General features: G+C 38.5%; 1 protein-coding gene across 4 annotated transcripts in view; it reads right to left on the bottom strand.

Moving 5' to 3' along the window:
- SMC6 (structural maintenance of chromosomes 6) overlaps window positions 1-15,555 on the bottom strand; it is a 37,159-nt gene that overhangs the window by 13,664 nt on the left and 7,940 nt on the right. For all 4 annotated transcript variants that reach the window (XM_040059676.2, XM_040059674.1, XM_058419953.1 and 1 more), the window contains 14 exons: window positions 13,754-13,859; window positions 9,826-9,962; window positions 9,236-9,297; window positions 8,312-8,392; window positions 7,209-7,310; window positions 6,902-7,021; window positions 6,717-6,812; window positions 5,444-5,590; window positions 4,989-5,077; window positions 4,280-4,444; window positions 3,371-3,549; window positions 2,176-2,377; window positions 1,932-2,046; window positions 424-584 (listed from right to left, as the gene is read on the bottom strand). In XM_040059676.2, the coding sequence (XP_039915610.1) occupies window positions 424-584; window positions 1,932-2,046; window positions 2,176-2,377; window positions 3,371-3,549; window positions 4,280-4,444; window positions 4,989-5,077; window positions 5,444-5,590; window positions 6,717-6,812; window positions 6,902-7,021; window positions 7,209-7,310; window positions 8,312-8,392; window positions 9,236-9,297; window positions 9,826-9,962; window positions 13,754-13,859 (1,762 nt within the window). The remainder of the gene's footprint in view (window positions 1-423; window positions 585-1,931; window positions 2,047-2,175; window positions 2,378-3,370; window positions 3,550-4,279; window positions 4,445-4,988; window positions 5,078-5,443; window positions 5,591-6,716; window positions 6,813-6,901; window positions 7,022-7,208; window positions 7,311-8,311; window positions 8,393-9,235; window positions 9,298-9,825; window positions 9,963-13,753; window positions 13,860-15,555) is intronic.

Genomic DNA, 15,555 nt, shown 5'->3' on the forward strand with positions numbered 1-15,555 from the left:
GCCTGAGGAAATACAGATGCAAAGTTTGAAACCAGCAGAATGTGTGCTAACAACTTTGGTTTGAATAGTCAGACGTCCCTTGCAGTAAGCTATGACACCACTGTTCAAATACTATATTTTTAAAAAACAGTTTTGACTCCATGCTCTTTTTGACCAAGCATAAAAAAGAAGGTAGCTAGATTTCCTGGAATATTGAGCAATGAAAATCCCTACTTGGTGGGTAAGAAAACGACATACAATGCAAGGTTGTCCCTATCACAGAAAGGCACTGAAATGACAAGATTTTTCTAGAATTCTCAAAAAGAAAGTGTAAATCTCAGAAAGAAAATGGAGAGACTAGAGAGAGTGCAAATAGACAAATACGCAATTCCACTACTCATGCCAACAAGTGCACCTTTTATAAACACGTTACAAGATGCTAACCTGATTTCTGCTTCCACATCTTGGCTTAGGAACTTGGGTCTGACAAAACTGGAAGAGTAATACCGTCGCTCAAATACTTGATCACCTTCAGCAGTGAAAGCTTCTTTACAGTTTTTTGGGGGTCGATTGCACTGCATTACTTCACGAGCCCTACGGCTATTCTGAAAAACAAAATGGCCTTACTTAAAGTACAAGCAGAAAAGCACCCATAATTAAAGAAAAGAATTTAGAAGTTGTCTAGATGTTTGTGCCCAGACATGATTTCAATTCATAATGAAAAGAAATACAGTAATGAAAGAATGTGAAAATTATCTATAATGTCAAGAATCTACGTTCCTTAGTTGAGTAAGACCTTTATATTCTCAAGAACCCACTAAGTTTAATTGATCATTTATTTGTGACTTCTGTAGTCTAATCAGTCCCTCATAATTTGCCTTGGGGGGGAAAAAATTATTAACCAGAAGGTCACTATGCACAGATATACTCAACTGTCAAAAGTAGAATAAACTTAGAGGAAACAAGCTTCCAAAGGCAGGAAGGACATCAAACAATACTCAAAGTTCAGGGAAACATGTTGGTTTCCCTGACCAACCCCAACACTGGCAATGCCAGACTAAGTGGTCAAAAGTGCCTTTGTCCAAGGCAACCAGGTTATCCATTCCAATATATCAAATTTTCCACAGTATACTTCTTTCAGATTCAGTTGAAATTGTTCAGACAGGGCTCAAAGATAATAATGTTATGAAAATCACTGGTTAGTTCAGGCAGATGGGAAGAACAATCCCAACATTCCTGCCGTGAGAAAAGCCTACAAAGTTCAGCTGCTATGTAATGCTTCAGTGACAGCCCTCCTTGATAAACAGGCAGCTCTGCTTTACACAGAGCATGAACTGACTCTTTCCAATAAGAATGTCAGAGGATAAACTGGGACAAGAGAGTTTGGAGAAAAATAAAATTCACAAAATGTGAGGATCATTAGCTCTGCTTACTTAGAGAATACCCTGCCTTCTCTAAATAAAAACACATACACCTTATTTTTATCTTTTACCTGTATTTACATTTTACCTGTAATCTTATCTGCAGGAACTGGTATCTTCAGTACTAACAGAAAATCAAAAATCAATTAAGATCAGAAATCAGACAGCGCCAGAAAACTTAGATACCAGATGCTAGGCACAACTGGTAGGGGTGGGCTGCAAATTTTGGTAAGTCCCGGACTACCCAAAACTGGCACATCCTGGACCCACCAATTAACAGAGAGACACCAGACAGAGCCAGCAGGAGGCTGATTGCACACACGTGGACTATTTAGACTGGGAAACTACACTTAGAGGCCCAGAAAGGTAGTGGCAAACAATCCAGAAACAAACAGGGAAGGTTGTGAAACACATGGGGCAGAGAGGGGAGCATAACTTCCTCTGTTTTATCCATTACAGACACTACCAGTGGAGGTGTCATAAATGCTCCACATGCTTCTTTCAAGATCAACAAGGAGCATAAAGCCTTACTTTAATCAGCAGGACTGTTTCTATACCCCTCATATCGATCAAACAATTGGCAACCACTGGATTATCTATTTCCAAGGCTGTCAGAACTGATGGGAATTCTGGATGATGAACAGCTCTGAAGAAAAGAAAGGAAAATGCCATTCATAAAACTCACATGAGATTCTTCAAAATAAAAAAAAAAAAAATTTACAAATAGTTCTTTTCAACCATCAAGGCTAAGCAATAAAATTCAAAACATACTTACTTCTGACTAGTATCATAAATTTTATTCTGAAATTTATTTACAATTATTTGAGGTCTATGTCCACGTGCATAATATTTTGACATGAGAAACTGAAGAGTTCTTTCATCACTATGATTATCACAGCAAAATGCCTGAAGCAGGCCTTTTAAACAGGATTCGATAGCCAAGATCAGTTCAGGATCTTTCGGATGAATCAAAGCACCTAAATAAACATAAGAAGCAAGGTTTTAGATGCTGTGCTCCATGACAGAATATTCAGTGAAGCATATTTAATATTCAAGATTCTTGTTTTGTTATATTGAAGGGCTTTTTAAGAGTCTAAAATAAACCTTTCTTACAGGTAGAAAAAAAAATTAAGAAGTTGACTAAAAGTTAAAAGACTCTACAACAGGCATGAGAATACAAACATATAATTTCTCTGCCTAGAGACACCTACACATAGTTGGAGGCCTATGTTTTCTTCCATTAGGGTACCAATTTTATGGCAGCTTAGCAGAAATGTATCAAGGCAAAGATAGCTTATCAACAATTTCATGCTTTAAGGATGAAGGCAGTGGAACAACTATACTGCAAATTAAACAAACATGAAGATTTCCACTATATCACCTGTCTTTGGTAGCACACGTTTGCACATGCTTACCCTGCAGTAAACACCATGTACTTTACATCCAGAATATGATGAATTCCCATTCACAAACTGAAAATATCAGTTATTATCAGAGCTGGACAGAAGACAAATAAAAGCCAGCTTCCCAAGTAAATCTCAGTTGGGTCTGTCTGACTAATTCCATGCAAAACATCTCAAGTTTGACAAACCTGCAAGTCAGCCACTGGATACTTTGAACAAAATCTGTCCAAGATTTGGACAGGGCTGTCCACTGAGGGACAAGCAGTCAAAGCACAGTTCTCTGATGCTTTGAGGGTGTGGGGGAGTTGGAGGGATGCACCGAAAGTTTATCATTGTAAAATACAAGAAAAACAGCTGGAAAATGAGGAAAGCTAGTAACTGTTAGTGAGTGCATGACAGAAGCAAAAGACAGCTTACCAGGATAAAACCTTTAGTCCAGGAAGTACAGAAGAAAAAGAAATATCTGAAGCTCCTTAAAGAACAAAATTTTCCTAAAAGACCACTATTTACATTAGCAGCCATACAAAAATATCCCATGAGAAAATATGTTTCAGCAATTATTCTTACCTAAAGGTCCAAGAGGTTTCTTTCTGAAGTGTCCTTGTCTATGGGCTACTTCAATTGCTTCAAGAAATGCTGGTATATGTGGTCCAAATCTTTTCAAAGTGTTTGTTTTACTATCTTTCAGGTCTCTCAGCTGTTTCTGCTGGGCATCCAGTGCTTGCTGCATTTCACTTCTTTCTCTCCTAAGAGAACAGATTTTTTTTCTCAGTAGTTATAGAGCCTGAAGTGCACTAAAATAATTATAAAGCCTTGTTTTTCAATTGCTAATAGCATTCGGTATCAAGATGTCAGTAGTTCATTGTAAAGGTAGGCACAGGTAGGTACAGACATGCAATAATATTTTTCTAGTTTCAAGAAACATGAGAAAAAAAAGCAAGCGAGAAAATTACTACTTTGCAACAGTTCTACAAGATTTTTTTATTTCTAACTAATTATAATAACTTTTTTTATTTCTAATTATGTGCTTCAGTTTCACTGTCTTCAAAGATCTTCAACAAAACACACAGTAAGCATTGGTTACAATAATTGATAAGAGGCATTTAAACTAAAACACCGGGTGCAATAAAAGAACAATTCTCAAATCCTTTAAGACAGTAACTGACATTGCCATAATCCCCTCTGATAATCATTGTTCAAGTTCAGGTTTCCAAATCAAAGCCAGAGTGCTTTGTTTTTTCTATCTTTGGTATGGGCTAAATGAGTATTTGAATCACTTTGCCTCAGAGCCTCTGTGAATCTGCCTTAATTACAGAAGCAGTAATTAAAACTAAGTATATCTATTCTCTTATAATGTTAAAAAGAAACTTGAGTTTAACAGCTCAGGGATCACAGATGCATAAGAAGGGATACATAAAAGAAGGGATTCTCTCTGACTTGAAACAGAGGTAAACACATTCAAAAAACGTAACTTACCTGAGTCTAGAATGTTCTTCCCTACACTTAGATATAGCCTGCTGAAACTGATCCACCTGTTGACCAATCATTACTTCTTCATCATGGAATGCCTTTAACTGTTCCCTAAGGTATGCAATCCTCCTTTGCCTTTCCAGTTTCTCAGGCTCTGAAACCTGATTAGCACTAGTAAAGAACATACGTCCATATTTTAAAACCATACTGATGCTTTAAAACTGACATGAATTTCATTACTTGTAGCATACAGAAGATGTACTCATCAGTTACATTTAAGATTTTGTTAACTTGCAAGATCTACATAGCAATAATGCCAATTTTAATTTTTTTTTTTATTTTCTAATCACATGTAACTCCCCCCAGTTACACTCCTACCACATTTAGTTTAAGACCTATTTGTTTTGTATATAGAAGCTAGAGAATATCTATTATCACCAAAACCAAAACAAAACAACCCCAAACCAAACAAACAAAAACCCAAACAAACAAAAGCAACTTTTGCTACCCAACTGCCTCTTCTTTTGATATTCCAGTCAAAATCTTCATATGTAAAGAAATAGGATCAGAAACATTCAGGTATTTAATTGGACCTTGCTAAAGACTAAATAAATATTTTCTGTTACTGGAGGTTTTCTCATTAATCAGAAAAGCCCACTTCTTTTCCACCTGTATCTTAATAAACATACACCATAATCACTGTATCTGTATTTACCAGCTTTTCAATTCTTCAATTCGTTTACGCAGCTGTTCACTGTCTTTTTCCAGACGTTTTAACTCTGTTTTGGAACGATTATAAACAATCTATCAAGGAAATAGGATACAGTAGTTTAAGAAATAGAAGAAATAATTTCTGAAAAAACTACAGTTTTGAGTAAATACTGAACTGCACCAAACCAGACAAAGATAACTTGATTTTCAAAAATTAAACCTATTTATTTATTTTGACTTAAGCTTAACCCTGTTTAGTAAGTATGTAAAGACAAACAGCAGGAGCCCTGAATAGACATTACTGGCCAGTCAGGCAGGAAACTGCACCTGTTCTGAACTCCACTATGGACACAAGAAGCCAAGACACTGGTGTAGAATTACAGATGGGTAGAACATGGACAAATTTAAAATTCTAAATTCGTATGAACTTTGAAAGGTTTTGGGGTTTTTTTTGCCTACCTCAGTTTCATTGACTGCTTTTCTTTTTGCCTGCACTTCAGCCTTCAAAGAAATACACTGAGGATGAAGAGCTTGTGCTTCTTCACTTACTGTTATCAATCTGTCTTGTATTGCTTTGTACTTTTTTTCTGCTTCATTAACTTTAACCTTTGGTGAAAAAAACAACAGAACAAGTAGTAAGTGAACAAAATTTTCTTCAAAACCTCTTAATGTTACAGGACAAATATCTCACAAAAAGATCCATCTGACACATCTCAATTGTTTAAAAAAATAAAGCAAGTCATAGCCACTATGGATATGCTAAGATGAAAACTGATAAATATTCATTCCTAGGAAATTGACAGACTATCAAATTTGCCATGCAGACAGCGACCTTTTTTTCTTTATAAGGTTTACTCAAATACAAGACTCTCTAAACAATAAGGTCAAGTACCATGACATCAAAAGAAATGAAACCAGTGTCTAGACAATGTTCCTTCATTGCTACATAGACATGTTGAACATAAAGCAAAAATGCCTCAATTGTGAAACAAATACTTTTTAAAAGGAAAAAAACGATAAAAACTTAAAAAAAAAAAAAAAAGGAAAATAAGTGCTAACAAAGAAAGCTTGGAGGAGTTTAATAGACTTTTTTTAAGAAGTTTTGGGCTGCTCAGCCTGGAGAAGTGGAGTTGCATGAAGAACTCACAGCAGCCTTTCGGTATCTGAAGGGGGCCTACAGCTGGAGAGGGACTCCTCATTATCTGTATTGATACAACAAGGAATAATGGCTCTAAACTGAAAGAGGGGAAATTTAGGTTACATATATGGATGAATGCTTTACTGTGGAGGTAGTGAGGCGGCACAGGCTGCCCGGAGAAGTTGTGCATGCACCATCCCTGCAAGTGTCCAGTGCCAGGTGGGATGGGGTTTTGAACAGCCTGATCCAGTGGAAAGTGTCCCTGCCCATGGCAGGGGGGCTGAACAGGGGGGTTGAAGCTGGTTGATCTTTAAGGTCTCTTCCTATCCACACTATTCTATGATTCTAGATTCAAAATAATGCTGCTTGTTCCTCTGCACAAATTGAGTTTCATATGCAAATCAGAATGTATGACAAAATTATTCTTTCTTGCTACTTACAGAAGTCTTGAGAACCATCCCCAAACTTCCAGAGGTCTCCTGAAACCATTTATCTTTTCTAAAGGCAATGATACCCAAAAAACCTTCACAACAGATCTCTGACTTGGGGGGGGTGACTGCAGCTAGAGTGATAAATGGTTTAGACCATATATACCTGGCATTCTTCTACCTTCTGACGGAACTCTGTATTTCCTTCCTCAGCTTTGACACCTTCTTCGAGCAGCTCTATTTCTTTTTCCATCTCACTCACCTAAAGAGAATCCTATATTAGCATATCCACAGCAAACTGGGAATGAAGCATATTTCACATGAACAAACATATTTTAGCAAGACATTTACCACTGCCCACGCCATTTGATGTTTCAAATCTTTGAGACGACTTTGCATGTCATTCACAAATGCGATGCTTTTGAAAATTTCCTTCTTTTCCAAATAAAGCTTCTTAAGTTCTTCAAGACGCTTAAAAAAGAAAACAGGGGTTCAGTGACTGCAAAAAGCTGTAATATAATATAAAATTTCAGAAAGGTTTGGGTTTTTTGAAATTTAATGTCACTGAGATCTAATCAAACCAAAAACTATGAAGTTTAGATTCTGTACTTCCTTCACTGCTCAGATCTGTCCTAATAATTCTTTAACTTTTACATACCTCTTCCCCTTGTTCTATCTGAACATGGATATTTTTTTTAGTTTTCCCAATAACTGAGTAATCTTCTTTCATTTGTTCCAGCTGAGTTGCCTTCATAAAAAACTAAAAAGGAATAAAAAGATGTAGATGTGAGATCAGCACCTTATCTAATTATCTGCAATAATTACAACAGAAAGACCATTCATCCCAACATCCCTGCAGGCTGACTAATGTCCAAAGTGAAAAAACTGGTTAGGTTTGGAGGTACAACTTCTACCCCCTCCTCAGGCCACAATATAATATTTGAAATGTTTGTTAGGCCCCAGCCTTGATGAACTGCAGCTGGCTCAGCTCCTCTTGAGTTTATCAGAAATACTCTCTACTCCCAGGAACTTACACTGTCTGATGAGCCCCTCTACCTTATGAAGAGCCTTTGAAACTTGTCTTTCTTGCCTGACTACCAACCCAAACAGTACAACATTTTTGTTACTGAATTTTCAAAGAAAGTTACTGACCCAAATTGTGGTCAGGATGAAAAATTACTATGACTGAAGCCCACTCTCTTGCGACCCTATAAACAAGGGTCCCAAGTGAGACTCCCTGAGCTCTCCTGGACCACAGTGGGCTGTGACAGCATCTCCCTCTGAGTGAGACACCACTGTGAGCCAGAGAACTCTCAAGTTTACTTGGAGGACTGCTGCCAAAAGTTGACAGAGCCTGGGCTGATCCCCACTCGTCAGGGATCAACCCTTCACCCTCTGAGAAGATCCAAAGGCATTTGACATGAGTGAGTACTCCTCTGAGCTCCAGGGGAATTTTTCACAGGTATACAACTTGAACATACTCTCTGAATCTGTTTAGATACAAGTGTGCATACGGTATAGCAACTATACTATGAATGTTTCTTAAGATTCTTAAGTACTTAGATTAGTAAGAAAATTAGGCCTATGAGTGAGTTACCATTGTGCTGTTGCAAACTCTGTAAGAATCTTCTGTTAAATTGTTTAAATCAGGCTACTAATTAAGTTATTAAAATTAAGGAATTCTATTTTTTTTTCAAATGCTCTAAAAATTTGCAATCAGGATTTCAACATTTTATGACTATATTGAATTATTTTTCTTACCTTGTACTTGTCACCTTCATTTTTAGTCTGTAAAAACTGTTTGCTCATCTCTTGGGTTAAAATAGACACAGGATTATCTACCTGCAAAAAAGAAATAATTTTCATTTTATTTTAATTACAAGTTACCATGTAACTGCAAATCCATGAATGTGAGCACCCTGTCCTAGTCTTACAACTTAGTAATAAGCTAAGGTTTAGAAATCAAGCTTTCTAATCCTCTCAAGTCTTCCAAAAAATCAAAACATAACAAATGAAACCAATAACAAACAGAAAATTAAAAAATCCACCTATATCAAGCACAAAATAGAACCACAGCAAGAACAACTAAGGAACTGCTTCCAAGTGCACACGTGATTTCTATTTAAAAAGTACCTCTAAGTTCCATTTATTTAACAAAATCAGCATTGGAAATTCTTGTTGTATCAAAGTATTGCAATGAATGCAATTAATTGACTCATATTCTTACAGATGTTGCCACAAAATAAAATCAATACATACTAACAGACATTTCTATTATTTGAAATTCTAGGTATGTTGAATATTTTAAATTTCATATGCAGTACCTGATCTTTTATTAATCACTTAGGCAGTAAAATCACACTCAAATTTCGGAAACAGCAAGAACTGAAATAATCAGCAGAGAAAAACTCCCCAGATACAAAAGACTTTTACCAACAGGATACATGACTCACAGGTCACAGATGACAGCAAATACTTATCTGTCTGGGACAAAATCCTATTCTGCATTGCATGAGGTATATATTTCAATTTTCCTTTTCCTGATGAATTTTTTCTTTAAATAACATAGAAGAGGTGAAACTCTCTCCTTTAAGGAACAGTACATTTCTTTTTAATTGAAAAATTATAAAATCACATGCCAACATCTTCTTAAATTGCACAGAATTTAAACACCACAACAATTACCTGTATATTAAAGTGATCCAGTATTCCTACAAGTTCCTCCTTCTTTGAAGAAATTACAGTCCCTAGTGGTAAAAAAAGAAAGGAAAAATATCAATAAGTACAATCACCCAGTATTTTGCTCATTGTAGAAAATGTAAAAAATTAGATCAATCTTCTTGTAACACAGATTTAGTCCTAAATAAGAAGCATTGGTTAGGAGCTTTTTATTATTGTTTCAATATATTTGCATTTGCACAGAAAGACTTCTAATTGAAATCCTTCTTTGCCTCATAAACCCTCTGTGACAGAATTTAGATAAACCAGCAAATTCAACAAAACATCAAAAAAGACTAAAAATTACGTTCAGCCTCATCACACAAGCAGATTTTTGTAAAAACAAAGACATAATATAACACCTGATATACTAAATAATACATATCACTAAATGCATAATATTTTTAACATATTAAAATAGTCTTAGTTTGGGGAAAAAAAACAACAAAAAAAGAAAAACGGACATTGTCATCATCCTTGAATGATTTTATGAAAAGAAAAACATGAAAAAGTATAGAAAACTTCTAAGACTGAGAACAAAGCAAACTACCACCAACCAGATTTGCTTCTCAGTTTGTAAGTTCTGCTTCCATCCTGATTAATGCGCTGATTCACAGTAATAGAGGTACCATACAATTCTGGTTTAAATGCATCTCTTCCTTCGTTTCGCAAAGTTATGGAAATATGTGCAGAACTAAAATATATAACAAAAATAATAAAAAAGACAACTGAAATTGATCTCAAATCCAAAAACAGTGACAAAAAATCAAAACATTTTAATTTTCCACACAAATTGTCATGTGTTCTACAGGTCACAAGACACCTTTCCTCCACCCCCTTCCCATAGTGGAGGAAACAACAGGAGAGATTATAAAACAGAATTAAAATTTACCGCAAAATCTCAAAAACCACAACAATATTAATAAGAGTGTACAAAACAGAGAGTGTTTTACCCACAGAAGGGTATTCACCACCCAATAAAAATGCTTCCCCAAGACAGCACCTGGCATGGCTTCCCGGACAAAGTCAAAATGCCAACCGGCCTCATGCTGGATCGTAAAGCTAGTGCACGAGAAAGCAAAGGCACTACGTCAGGGATGCTCATCAGCCCAAAAGCAATGGAAAAACAGGGACAATACAAAACCTGGTGGGACCTGACAGGGCTCTGAAACAGGCCAGGCCTTTTCCTGGGCCTGACTGTGCATGGGTGGGACTTGAGTGCTTGGCAGTTCTGGCAGCAGCGGTGCTGCACCGCTGCTGCAGCAGCTGCAGTGGCTCCGGTGGCTGCTGCAGTCATGGCAGCTGTGGCTGGGGCTTGGCTGGTGCCTTAAGTTTTAGCTTTCTATTTTCCAGATTCTGTACTACATTAGTATATAACACTGAACTTCACATGAAGTGTTAGCTAGCTCTCTTCACAGGGTAGTCAGATAAGACAATCCTTTCCCAGACTAAGAACCAAGGACACTGTTGCAGCTTCAGGCTCAAAAAGTATAAACCACAGCAAATTGAGGAGAGCAATCTGGGAGGATGGGACTTCACAACCTGAAGCTGTAATTGGACAACTGACCCCAAAATGGAAATGGACCAAAACTTATAAAAGCGTGAAAACTCGTGACCCACTGTCCATCTTGCGTGTAGTCTCGGCCAGGCTCTTGTACTGCCCAAGGTGTATCCTTTGAAAGCCTTTTAATAAATGTCTGTTTTATTCCTTTAACACTGTCTAGTCTGTGTTCTATGCAGCCATTCAAGGCATCACCTCCCTTTCCTTTTTCTCTGAGTGGCATCTTGGGCTTACCAGCGCTGTTTCAGTACGAAACTAGAAAAGCCGTGGTTTGGAGGAAGAGGAAAGGGGATGCGTCTTGGGGGGATTTTATGACGATGCTCTATTCCGGATTGCCTGCTTTATGCTCAGAAATGACTGCTGTGGCTTTAAGGTGGGTCAAGAGGAGAGACAGGAGCCTTTGAGGGCTCCTGTGTGGACTTCGTGTTCAGACTCACCCCGCAGAGCGCAGGATGCTGTGGAGAGCGGTGGTTACTCTGTTGCTTAGCTAACTCCATTTTCAGTAGCTTAAGCAAGATTCCTTTTTTCCCCCCACCACGCCTTTTCCCTGGACAGCAGCAGCAATCCTTCTGCAGGTTATTTTGTTGCTGTTTTTTCTTGAACTGTTTCAGCTTGGTTTTGGTCTGAAATCAGATAATCCTCAGACCGGCAGCGGGGCCATCCAGCCAGCCTGAGACCTCAGGCAAAGGTGAACCGACGAGAGAAAGAACACCAAAATCCACCAGCTTCCTCTGCTGTGAGGAGGGCACCAGTGCCAGAGGTTCAACAGGTTTTGCCCAAGCTGCTACATGAACTTTTTCCTCTTCCCTGAGACAAAAGCCAGCTGTCACTTTGTCCCCCCTCTGCGATGTGGCCAGCCCGTTTATTTCTTCCCCTGGCATTTTGAGTTTTTGCTCTGTTGTGGGTGGGTAGGAGTGTCTGTGTGAGGGGACGGGATGAGGTAAGGTTCTGAGGTTCTGAAAGTTCAATATCTAGCATTTAGTCAATCTTTTTTTTGTGCTGTGCAGGCACTGTGTTAGTTAATAAATGGGGTTTTTTTCACTTTCACTCACTGGTTTTTATTTTCTCATTGGCAAAAGGGGTTACTGACAGCATTCACTTTAGAGGAAACACTCATTTCAGAGCATTTTCTCCTAAATCTGTCTCTAAACCAAGACAGAATGCCAGTGGCAGAGAGGGCCAAAGTCTGGTGGGCTGACCCTGAAACCTCCACACCCCCTCCCTTGAGCCTGGCAAAAGCGAAAGCTGGCGACCCTTCTGCTTTCTGCCCCGTGTGCTGACACCACGGCCCCACCGTGACGTGGGTGGTATGGAATCAAACACTGCCAGAAACTCCAGCCCTCCTCTCCATTACCATGACAGACACACTGCTACCATACACTGACTGCTGGCACCTCCTATGCTTCACCTAAATAATGAGCCAAAACCAAATATTTATGAGAGAAGATTTTTGCTATCTTCCCTTCTCATCTGAGTGCCCTCATTTTACATTGCAGAATCAAGCTGCTTTTTGGTAGTTCTCCTTTTTTCAAATTGGCTTCTGTCTAAAACAGTTGTCTGGCTCCTACAGCCTAACCAAAGTAATCTATACTAGAATGCTTAAGGTGTTCTTCTAGAAAAGATGAGACGTGATTTCAGTTCCAAATTCCTATTTTCTGTTTCTCAACTGAGTGCTGAAACATTAGGCATGTACTGCCAACAATTTTACTGTTAAGCATGTTTGAAAGGAAAAGGCTGGGACTCTGAATAACAGCTTCATGGAAATGTAAACTCCTAAACCTCCTATATTTTTATTGGTTTCCCTAAACATGTTATCCACACTCTCAAAGCAGATATGAATCCACTTCTTGCGTGTTTAAATATCCAGCTGTAAGTCAAGGTCTTTATAGTGCATATTCATTCACCAGAAAGACTGGAAAATAATTACCCTCACTGCTTGCAAAACAACAATAACTAGTCACCTATGAATTTTTCTAGTGAACTCCATTTTTTCTGTAGGATATTCAGTTACAGAGTGGAAGTAATACATGAGAGCAGGGAATACAAAGGACATCACTATGTTAGCTAGTTCAGCATCCCAGTTTCTGGTCGGACATGGTTAATTTTTTTGCCATTACTGGGAGGAGCAGAGCCAAGAGCCACCTGAATGTTGTTATTCAATGCCCCACACATTATCCCTGGGGGTACAGCTTCATCTGGAAGAGAAGGAGAACTGGAAGTAGAAGCAACACCATTTTGTTCCTGTATTCCAGGGAAGGTGGATGGTGAGTGAAGCAGTGGCTCCAGTCCTACTGTGGGGCTGGTGTGTCATTATTTTTCTTGTCTTGGGCTTGGGGAGGGAGTGTGGGTGAGGATGATTTGTCCACCATTGTTCCTTTCTTTCACAACAGGCACAGACACTACCATTTGCCATTTTCTTCTTTGTCTCAGGAGATGCAACGACTTGGGCTGTGGTACAGCCGCCTTCAGTCAGACTCAGTGAGTATTTTTGCTTGTAACCACCCTTTTTTATACACTATTGTTATCAATATTGTTGCTGTTAGCGTTTGTTTTCCTTATATTGTTGATGGCTTTTTTCAGCACATTTTTATTTCAACCTGTAATCTCTACCTTTATCCCTCTCTCACTGGAGAGGAAAGAGACCATCTGTTTGGAGCTTAATTTCCAGTTGGTTTCAAACTACAACATTCAGAAATAATAGTATACTAGTGGCAAAACTTCTGGAGTTTTTTTCTTTTTAGGGTTTGGGGGGTTTTTTTGCAGGGGAAGGGTTTAACTGTGGTCTCCTCAGCATTATGCTTTTTATTCGAGTCTGGTGGATCCCATGAGACACAGAAATTTAGCATAAACAGAAAACTCACAAGCTAACCTCAGTGGCAATCACTGAACTACATTTGCAACTTTAATCTTCAAGTTTTACTTACGTCTCTCCTTTTTGAATAAACATTTTTAATGAGGAACCTCTGTTAGTTGCAGTGGCTTTTCCACCAAGTCCAACAATTAGTGCTGTTAAAACAGAACTTTTTCCACCTGTAATTGAAGCATTGAACTTGTTTTAAAGAGAAGATACTGTAACTTCTAGTCCACCCATATTACAGTTTTTTGACTCCTTATATACTCATGCATTAGAAGTCCAAATTCTGTCCTTATTGAACATATAAAATAACGACAATTCTAGTAAAGTATCTGCCATTTTCAAGGTTCTCCCTAAGAAAACCCAACATGCCGACTCAAACTTCTGTTACTTCTATTTAATAATTTGCATTTACCCTATCATAGGTCAGAAGGAAGGAATTTTTCCTTTCTTACTGAAAATGTCTACACAGCAAAAAAAGTCAAACACACATTACCATTTATTTACCCATCTGAAAGGTTTTTAAGCTCTCTTTCAAAATTCATGGTTTTTTTTTTTTTTAATTCTTTCTCCAGAAGAAGTGGTCATATAAAGAGGTATCACTTCTTTTTCCTATAATAGTTTCTATGTGCCCCATACTATCCTGTGTTAGCTGGGATAGAGTTCCTTTTCTACCTAGTAGCTCGTACAATCTTGCGTACAGCTTTGCCAGTGAGGAGGTGCACAAGAAGGCAGGAGGGAGCCCAGCCAGGAGAACTGACCCCAACTGGCCGAAGGGATATTCCATACGATAGAATGTCATGCCCAGTGCATAAATTGGGGGATGCTGTCCAGGAGCCACTGATTGCTGCTCAGCGATGGGCTGGTTGTGAGCAACTATATTATGCATAACTTGCTTCTCTTGGGTTTTAATTTTATTCCCTCTTTCTTTTATTACAATAATTATTATATTTTATTTCAATTATTAAGCTGCTCTTACCACAAACCACAGGTTTTACCTTTTTCTAATTCTTCTTCCCATCCCATGGGGAACATGGGGAAGTGAGTGAGTGGCTGCATGGTATTTAGTTGCCCAAAGGGATTAAATGATGTCAGTCCTTTCTAGCACCCAATGAGGGGCTCAAAGGGTTGATATAACTGACCAGAGCATCTTAAAATAAATTTGCTGTAAGCATTCATGATATTAGTTTAATAGCTGCTGATCACAATGCTGATTGATTTGCTCTGAGTCATTGTGCCGGTTCTCAGAGCTGCATTATGTAACACCCTCCTGATGGCATGTGCTCCCTGCTTTGGTGTTCCTCATCTTTGGGGCCTGGGCTAAGGTTGTCATTTTGAAGTACTCTGTAATGCTGGCTGATAAGATATGATATGATGAATGACATGAAATGACATGACGGAACTGCTGGCCGTGAGCCCCGCCTGGTCCGTGCACTCAGCACCACGCTCACCCCCGGGCTGCGGGAGCCATCTAGCGGCAACTGCTCACAATTACACCCGCACCTTCCTCCGAGAGCCAACCTAGAGAGGACCCGCCTTCCCCACCTTAACCAGGTTAACTACTACAGCTTTGGAAAATTCTGGATGTCCTTGGCAAGATGAAAACATCGGGAAGCAGGATGTTGCTGAATGTGGTTCAGATGCAGCATTATGCAACTATCAGCAGTACTTCAACCCCCCACTTTGGAGGAGCACTGTGGCTCCTCCAAACTCAGTGACAGGCACTGCAGGCACTTGGACAAGTACAGGGCATTTAATAACACACATGTAAGTACATTTAGTTCAAATAAAAATTTATGCATTATTTAGCTATTAAAATGTCTATATTCACATTAACTTCTACAAAATATCCAATGCTAAGACCTAATTCAC

The sequence above is a fragment of the Hirundo rustica genome, chromosome 3, assembly GCF_015227805.2.
Source record: "Hirundo rustica isolate bHirRus1 chromosome 3, bHirRus1.pri.v3, whole genome shotgun sequence".
Taxonomy (NCBI): Eukaryota; Metazoa; Chordata; class Aves; order Passeriformes; family Hirundinidae; genus Hirundo; species Hirundo rustica.